Source organism: Brassica oleracea, chromosome C3 (assembly GCF_000695525.1).
Source record: "Brassica oleracea var. oleracea cultivar TO1000 chromosome C3, BOL, whole genome shotgun sequence".
Classification (NCBI taxonomy): Eukaryota; Viridiplantae; Streptophyta; class Magnoliopsida; order Brassicales; family Brassicaceae; genus Brassica; species Brassica oleracea.
The window spans coordinates 12,932,269-12,941,525 of NC_027750.1; the positions used below are offsets into that span (position 1 = coordinate 12,932,269).

Sequence of the window (9,257 nt, forward strand, 5' to 3'; positions counted from 1 at the left end):
CATCAAATTATTACAAAAAGATATCTGGTCTCCAATCAAAATGAATCTACAAAGAGATTTGGTCTCATTATGCATTTTTTCTTTACATAAAGATTTCCAATTACGAACTTGTTTTTGACTTTTTGGATATCGGTTATCAAGAAAATGAAATATAAGGAAAGACAAAATTGAAAGGAATCATGATGGTTTGCAAAATCAATGACTCTGTAACAAACATAGAAGAAAAGATAAGATGTGCTATAAAGTCATGTTGGCAGTTTAATATCTTCTCGTTTAACAAAACGGTTGGTTTCTCTTTGAAATAAGTTAATTACTAATTAGGCTATTTTTTAACTGATCCCTAAGATTATAATGATGTTCTTTGCATATCGATTTTTGACAACAACGTGTGACCTACTATATAAGTTGCAAGTCACAGCTCGTCGTTTGTTTTGTTGTCACACGACTAGTTGCACGTCACAAATTGGTAATTATCATCACTTTATCAGTCTGATTCGACCTAAGTGGTTTACATGGTTGATCGTAACATATGATCGGTTCACTTCTTAGCATTAGTCGGAAGGTATTCCAAATTCACCGACCTAAGTAGTTTTACATGGTTGATCGTAACATATGATCGGTTCACTTTTTGGCATTAGTCGGAATGTATTCCAAACTCGGGTCAAGCATTGTGGTAACTGTAGCACTAAGTGCTTTCTTTTCGAAGCTGACCGGATCAGCCGATAGGATTTATAAAAAAAAATTGTTTATTTATATTGTTGAAAATTGAAGCAATTTAAAATTTAAATTTTACCACATGTGATTAACCGGTACAATTAGTCGCAAAATACTATGAAAAACAAACGAATAATATTTGATCACAGATCGCAACGACATGCACACGAAGGTGCGGCTTTCGGGAGTCTTGACAACTTAAATCTCTAAGCTGAGCTTAGTGCTGATTATCTTTTTTAAGTTTTTATATAATGCATTCCAAAGTTTTTTCTTGTATAAAATTACACTTAAACAAAGCAAAAATTACACAGAGAGAATGGACGAGAATGAGACCTTTTCGAAGATGTTTGGCTTTCTTCTCGGAACTCAAAAGTAAATATTAATCTATACAAATTACAAACCTTAATAATTAGAAGATTAATAATAATATCTTCAAAACATACAATCAATATCCTTGAAAATCGTCTTCTGATCACTTCTTCTGTCGGTGGATTGTTTGAACGCTACAGTGGGAGCAATTCTGCAACTCCTCCTCTGGTGTTCAAGCACGAGTTCACCGGCTAACCAATCCAGCTTCTCGAAATTGCTTTCTTCATTGATTTTCTTACCACCAAACAGAACCGATTCCACGTTCTTCTGCTTCAACATCTCCTCTGCTACTCCCACAAGCATATTCACATTGCTTGGACTAGCGTCTGTGTCTACGTTTGGTTTGCATGGACCGAAGCTTGACCCATCCGCCTATAAAATTCACACAAATAATGATATCTATTATTAATAACAAGATCCAACTTTCATGATCAATTTAAAGTATTCACGATTCTTGTTCAGAACTGAAAGTTTTTAAAATGGCTTCAAGAATAGCAAACTCACTTAATGTAAATCACAATTCCGCATACATTCTAGTATTTATTTCCGCAATTAAACAATGTCTTCTAATAATAAAGAGGTTCAGAATCCGAAGATCCGTACATCCTAGTAGACCATTAAGCCTGCGGTTATTAACCGAACCAAAGTGAACCATTAAGAGATTCGGTTCAATTTGGCAATTAATAAAAATTGGTTTCGGTTCAGTGGGTGATCTTAACAAAAATTCCAAACCAAACTAACCAAAATACGAACCAAAAGTAATAAAGAGGTTCTGAGTCCGAAGATCCGTACATCCTAGTAGACCATTAAGTAACCGAACCAAAATGTTCCATTAAGAGGTTTGGTTCAATTTGGCAACTAATAAAAATTGGTTTCGGTTCAGTGATTGGTGATCTTAACAAAAATTCCAAACCAAACTAACCAAAATACGAACCAAAAACCCGACTTAACCAAAAACAGAATCCTCCTAGTAAGACTTGAATCTCTCTTAGATTCCCCTAGTTTGGTACAATTAAGCAATATTACCAATCAAGCCTTAATAGCATGAACTGTAATAAACCACATTAGATTTTACCTGAATACGGACATAGTTACTCCTTCTACACTGACCAAACGCCATGGAAACGGCCTGGTCCACAGTATCAGCCGCGCCATCGGCAGAAATGCGAACCGCGGGTCGAGCCCATTGCTTAGCCTTCCATTTCATAACCTTATCACATTCATACTTCACATCCACCAACTGCCCCGTACCAAGTGACAACACAAGCAAATCCTCAACGCCTCTAACAAACGGAAACTCTTGCTTATTATGCAGCACATGAGTGATCGCCGCGGCCGTCGGATTACTCATAGCCAATCCACCATCAACCGCAACGCACCGCGTTTTACCATCCACTGATCTCATCTCCACAGGCTCGAACGCTCCCGGCTCGGCCCACGTGGCTCTACAAACTTCCCACAGCTTGAAATCGTAGCCGTCCGTTTCTAAAGCATCGGCGCGCGAGAAAAGGAAAGGTGCTGAGCTCGCGAGGTCGTAACAAGGAATCAGAACAGGTTTAAGCGTGTCCTTGAGGGTCAGCTCAGCGAACGACTCCTTCATGGACTTCTCGAGCTTCGAACCGGACCCGGTTTTCATAACCCGGTTTAGGATCTTCCCCGGTTGGGATTTATAAAAGCTTTTACCGTTCTTCGCTAGGAACCTCCACGTGTCATCCGCTTTGAAGATCGGACGGTCACCGTCGTTCGAAGCGAAAAGCATCGCCGTGAAGATCCCGCCGATACCGGAACCAGAAGCGACGTCGAAGTAATCGGCGATCCGGGCGTTCGGGTCACCCGACTTCAACTTCAGCGCTTGCTCCAGATAAGCCAAAGCCTTTCCGGGTATGATCCCTCTCATTCCGCCGCCGTCGATGCTCAAAACACAGACTTTCCCTCTCTGGTTCTTGATGGATCCCGGAACGACGCCGTTTACAGCCGTCGGTGATGTTTCTTGCTCTGGACTCGGGTCTCTGCTCCGAGACTCCATGAGCTTCGGGTCGTCGTCGTATCCGAAAAGAAACTTGCTTTCGAGAATGGAGAAGATCTCGTAGCTGAGCTTATCAGTCTCGATGCTCGGTTCTTGCATCTCCGTCTCCGCCGTGGCTCCGCCGTTGTTGCTCTGTTTGATTAAATGATGCTTAACAGTCGCCGACGGAGCTTTACTGTGTACTCTTTGCATCGTAATTAAGCAAACAAGAAGCAGAAACCAAGAAAGAGTATTTAATAATGAATTAAACACTCTCTAGACATTATCGCCCAACATAAAGACAAAACACTTGAAACACAAAGTTAATTTCTTGTCATAAGAACACGAGAAACAGTGACTATGGTCGCAACATTTTCTTACAAGACAAAAAGTGCAGTAAAGACCGATGCTTTTCTTCTTCTACCTCTTCTCTCTCTCTCTGTCTCTCTTTATTTTCCCTCCTTAAATCATTTCAGAAATTCAAGATAAAAGGCAAAAAAGAGTCTTCTTTGATCAATAAATCATGGAGGAAATAAAAAGCAAGAACACAGAACCTGCGAGGGATCTTCTTTTATAGTGTCTTTAAATTTCACGCGTGGCTTTTTGTTACATAGAATTTGACATAAATAATACGAGTGCTGCAGTTACTTACGTACGTATAATACGAGAGACCTGCAGTTACTTAGATATGTATGTAGTACATATGTACTTATGTACGTACGTATGATATTTTAAGTTTCTTGCGATAATTTAAATGTATGTGATGTACATGTACCTGCCTAATATTCTTCCAAGAATTTTGAATTTGATGTGTGTGTTTATGCTGAAAAGTCATTCTATAGTCATGTATATGGTGGGGATAATGACAATTAGGTGGTGGTTGTTACATATGAATACAAAGACCAAATAATACAGATCATTTCTTGGTACATGCATATCTTTTTGATTGATTAAAAGGATTAGTTCTTATATATCTATTTTTAAAGGAAACTAGTAGATCAATAATGTGCATGTAGCCAGCTCTCTCATATTCACACGAACGGAACACATTCACCACCTGCTAGTCAAGGAAGTCAAAGGATACATATGTGCTCACATGCCTGCCTAATCTGCAAAACAACCAATGTTAAAAAAATGTCCAAAAACAATAAATTAGTATGGCGTTTAGCTCGCAAATTGCGTAAGATATTCATTCAATGTGTAGTAGGGTCTCCCAAAGCTACAGCCAACAACAAAGTTCCCAAAGCTAAAGACAATAAATGACCAAAGAGTAACTGTCCCATACAATTCTTACATGGACGGTCAAGTTTTTCATATCACCAGAGCGTAGTACAAACTTATCTTCTTAAGACTAACCCGTGGGACTCGCAAAACAGCAAACTATTGGCTTATGCGTTTGGAGGGTGCATTATTCCGTGGCCTAACCCATGTTTGTTCATATATTTTTTCAGTGTCGGTTTGAATATGAATGTTAGATTTGTAAAGCTATTTTTCGGCGAAATTTGTCTAGTAGATAGCTAGGTCAATGCATGTATATGTTAATACTTTCTGTAGTTCAAAAAAAAATCTACATAGGATGAATTATCAAGTATTACATCTCGGCTACTTGATAAGTTGCCTAGAACTCGTCTTCTTAGGATCATGTGATATAACTTGGTCTTCAAACAATTAATTAAAGGTCAATCACGAATCCTATAAAAATGTGATCTCAATCACTTCGCCAATCAAGGAAAATCATGCTGATTATTCTCCTTTAACTGTTTTTATTTTATTTACACTATATTTTTTTAATAGCTAATTGTAATCTCATAGTTCAGGTACGTAGTGTTGTGTCTTTTAATATATAGGCATGCATTTTTGGCTATACGAACATACATCTTTAAATAAAAATAAAAAAATCATTATAAAGATAACAAAATCTTAATCCACAAGAATTTGATACCATGGTAGAACTTTTTTTTTTTATTAACCACAGTTTCCGGTCCCGCTTAGTGAGGCCGACTAATCTGTAGGATCCGGCCGTGCCAATCATATAAATCTCAGGTGGCCAAGCGGAATCGAACTGCAGGCACCATATTGGGTTTTTCTCTCTCAAGTACCTCTAGAACAACCCCATTTGGTTCCATGATAAAACTTGGCTTGACTTCTTTGTTTTACTTCGATTTCTATTTCTGGTCCATATTATTTCAACTTCCCTTAACTTCAAGTTATTGACATGATCGTAGTATATTCAAACCTACATTTAAATGTATGTTTTGACTTCAAAGAAAACGAATTCCCTACAAGATCTCAACAAAGCACTTGCTTAATGTCTATGGTCCTGATTAACTAACATTTATGAAATTCAAGAGAAATAAAATGCTCCTCTTTCTCCAATATCTATCTGATCGCTATGTTATAAACTTATTATAAGAAAACGACTTAATTATTCTCCAACATTTGTTTTTTTTTGTGTGCTAAATCTCCAAATTTTGGTTATCTACCCCAAAAGAAAAGAAGAAGAAACACAAATTGCTGCCATCACGCGAAAAGAATCCGAAGCACAATGATTAAAATATGTTTAGTGGTGTACTAATTGATTATTGTTCACTAACGTGATAATAATCTATTAGTAAATGGTACAATTAGTTTATTTATTGTATTATCAGTTATCTACTACTTACGATAGTGAGCTATATATAATCAATTCATGTGAATCAGGTGGATCGTATTATTATTAAAAATTAACAACAATGGTAGTTTATCCCCATTATTATATTGTGGTGTCTCTTATAAACCAAAACGTTTACGATTAGTTAAATATGGTTACTTACAACAAGTGAGCAGTGAAGTAAAGTTGGTGGAATTGGGCACCGACGGGGAGAGGTCGACGTCAGTATTGGTCCCCGTAATCTCCGGTCTTTCTTTGTCTTACACGTATCAGAACAGTTGAGGGTAAGAAAGCTTTTGAAACTTTTGATTGTTTCTTCTTTTGTTCCGCATTTGTCGCTGCGCGGCGTGAGTTAACATAACACTTTTGATAAATAGCAACACATTTTACTATCTTCTTTTTGTTCTTTTACCATAATTTAAGCTGGGTGTACTCTTTAGCTAGCCCGTGATTTTGGATATCTATGTTACTTGATCGGTCTTTGGTACTTGAGAGCTACTTATTTGGGGATATTGATTTTGTTTTCAATAATGTTATGTTGTTTATTACTCCACTTGTCTTTTTTATCAGAGCCGTGCGAAAGATTTTTCATGCCATAGGCCAAACTAAAAAAATAATTTTGTTTATATAATTATTTTACAGTAAAATATTAAAATATAATAATTTGTAAGATATATTTTTATAAAATTAGAATTATTTTATGTTTCATTTGTAAAACAAAACTTGTAACATATAACTTTATTTTAGTCTAAATAATATTTATTCAAAAATTATATCATAAGGTTTACTCTGCAAAAAATGTTTACTTTAAAAATTTTAGGATAAATAATAATAGACTAAACAATTAATCACAATGATATCAATATTGTTTTGGGCTTAGGAATACTATATTTTTATTACAGTGAATATATAAAAAATAAACAATAATGGACAGAAATTAAATAAAAATAAAATGAGATATTGAAAGATATTATAGATATAATTGCAATTAATTGATTTTTAAACTCAAGTTTGACTATATCAAAGAAGTTTTAAGAACTGTAAGTTGTTATCTAGGTTCAAGTTATAACATTTTCCAAAAAGAGTTTTCATCAATGGATTATATAAAATAAAATTTTGAAATATGCCCCTTAAGTTTTATATAAAAATATTATGCCTTAAGCTAATGTTTCAAATTTTCATATGTAAGCACGGCACTGCTTCTTATATCAAAATATATTATACTAGGGGTTGTCTGCGCTTCACGCAAAATATTTTTTTATTATTCTTAAATATAATTTTTGGATGATGTGATTATGTGGTCAATATTTATTTGTGAAAAACATTATTTGATGTTTTATTATGTTATGTAGTAATAGGTAATAAGTTAATATATTATATGTTTTTAATAATGTGTTGTTGTACGTATAATACTACTTGTTAGTGGTGAAGTGAGTTTCTGAGGTAAAATATATTGAATTTCAATAACTTTGCCTTCAGGCATTTGTTGATTCTAAGATTAATGGCGTCAGAATTGTATTTTAATTTTTCACATTTTTTCACATTACTCTTTTTAGATGTTTTTTACACTCTCCCCCATATTTTGACCTTGAACCGTCACTATCTATATATTTCGTTTACCTCTCTGGTATGCAATGCTTCTCACAATCACTGAGAAAAGACTCACCTATGTGCTCTTGTTTTTCCTCACTTTTTTTTCTGTGAGATTATCTAGTATTTGTTATAGATCAGACATATTAGTTCCATGTTGTACGGTTGTTTCTTATGGCGTTGTATGTTATTTCGGTCAATATTGGTCCTCTTTTTCCTTAGATTTTGACTAAGGTTAGAAACTACATCTCGTTGGGTTGGGTCAGAGTTTAGTTGTCACTGATGTTGTTTTCCTCGTCGATGGTTTGTCGTCGATAGTCTTTGTTCGTCTTGGTTTTCAATATCTGGTTTTTTGTGATCTGACTTCTATGCTCTTTTTCATAGCTCGAAGATAGCTCCACAGTTTGTTGATCTCATTTTGTCTCTTTTTATCTCTTTGTTATCTTATCTCGTTGCACATTTCATCGCTGATCACGTCTCTGGTGGCTCTTCCTTTCGCCGTATTTGCTACTCCAGGTTTGGATAGTGTTTTTCTCTTTGTATGTTTTGTGCGTTTGGAAGGTTGTTTATGGTCTCAAGCTTAAGCTTTGGTTTCTCGGTGGTTGGCTTCCATTCCCCCAATCAGGTTGTTTATATTCTTCTCGTGCATTTCTTGGTGTAGGTGTGCGGAGTTAGTGTTTTGGAGTTTTGTTTTTTCAATTCAGAGTTTTGTGGTTCTTCGCTGGCATGGGCGCATTGTATGTGCTTGTTTAGTTTTTCAGGTGCTTCTTATCTCTTAGCTGGTGGATGTGCTTCTGGTGCTTTAGACATGCGTTTTTTTGTGTCATGGTGACTTTGTTCTTCCAATGATTATTCTTTCTCTGACCCGTTTTTTTAGTTTTTTGTGTTGCTGCTTGATCGCGATCCTTTGTGTTCCAAGAATTGTTTTGTCTCATATTTTATCTTTTTACCTTTTCCTGACATCTTCTTATTCTAGCCAAGACTTTCTATGGTAAGATGAGATATATTAAGTCTTCTTTGTTGATTTTTTTGCAGCTCCAAACCTTTATTGAATTAGTGTTACTATAGTATTTTGCTTTTTCTCTGTGACTGTGGAAGTTTTATGTTTAACTTATGTATTGCACTCTAATTTCTTCTTATTAGTTTGATCATTTTATATTTTTAATAGTTAGATAAATATATAATTTGTAAATTAAATAATAGAAAATGGTAAAAATAATAAAATAACAAAAATTTATGTTATTTTTAGTTGTGAATTAATTATATATTTCTATTATTTTGTTTATTTCTTTATTCATCTTGAATTTTAGTGAACAATAAAATAGATTATCAAACTGCATACGATAATAGTTAGTGTGAAAATGATTAGATAGTGTAAAGTTAGAAAGTAAGTACTTGGACAAATTGCAATAATCTAAAAAAAGAACCTAAAATGTAAAAATAAATACATGGATACCACGTGTTGAAAAACTTCTCTGCCACTTGTTAGATGAAGAAAAAAACCAACGTTATATATATAGATGTAGCAAATATTATTTTCATTTCCACTTATATGTCATTTTTAGGTTTTCGCACATACTAAAAATACTTAAATGTTCAGTTTTGCTTTTATTTAATTATTAAAATTTTATAAAATTAACTGTTTTTCATAATTTAAATAGATAGAAAAATAAAGTAATATAATAAAAATTGTTTTGAAATCATAAAGCAATACTTATTTTGTAACGGATCTTTTACTTTACAACAACACTCAGTTTAAAACGGAAAGAGGAGCAATTACAAGAGTCCATGACACATACCAAAGATTTCTACTTCAGAATATTGACCTTCTTGGCTTCGTTTAATTTCTCTCCACCAAATTAATTTGCACCCTAAGATTGTAAATTTATATGTTAAAGAAAAAGATTGTAAGTTTGCCAAGATCCACTT

At 34.5% G+C, this 9,257-nt stretch overlaps 1 protein-coding gene across 1 annotated transcript; it reads right to left on the reverse strand.

The window, feature by feature from the left end:
• Positions 1-966: 966 nt before the first annotated feature.
• On the reverse strand, positions 967-3,884 carry LOC106328229 (patatin-like protein 6). The gene is made up of 2 exons (XM_013766630.1): positions 2,159-3,884; positions 967-1,455 (listed from the first exon to the last, which is right to left on the reverse strand). The coding sequence occupies exons 1-2, from the start codon at positions 3,299-3,301 to the stop codon at positions 1,147-1,149; spliced, it is 1,452 nt and encodes a 483-aa protein (XP_013622084.1). The 5' UTR covers positions 3,302-3,884; the 3' UTR covers positions 967-1,146.
• Positions 3,885-9,257: the final 5,373 nt, after the last annotated feature.

Bases quoted from the DNA above. Each gene is read 5' to 3' on its own strand.
- LOC106328229 (XM_013766630.1), bottom strand. From the start codon at position 3,301: ATGCAAAGAGTACACAGTAAAGCTCCGTCGGCGACTGTTAAGCATCAT. The intron at 1,456-2,158 runs GTAAAATCTAAT...TGAATTTTATAG, and splicing joins GTAACTATGTCCGTATTCAG to GCGGATGGGTCAAGCTTCGG.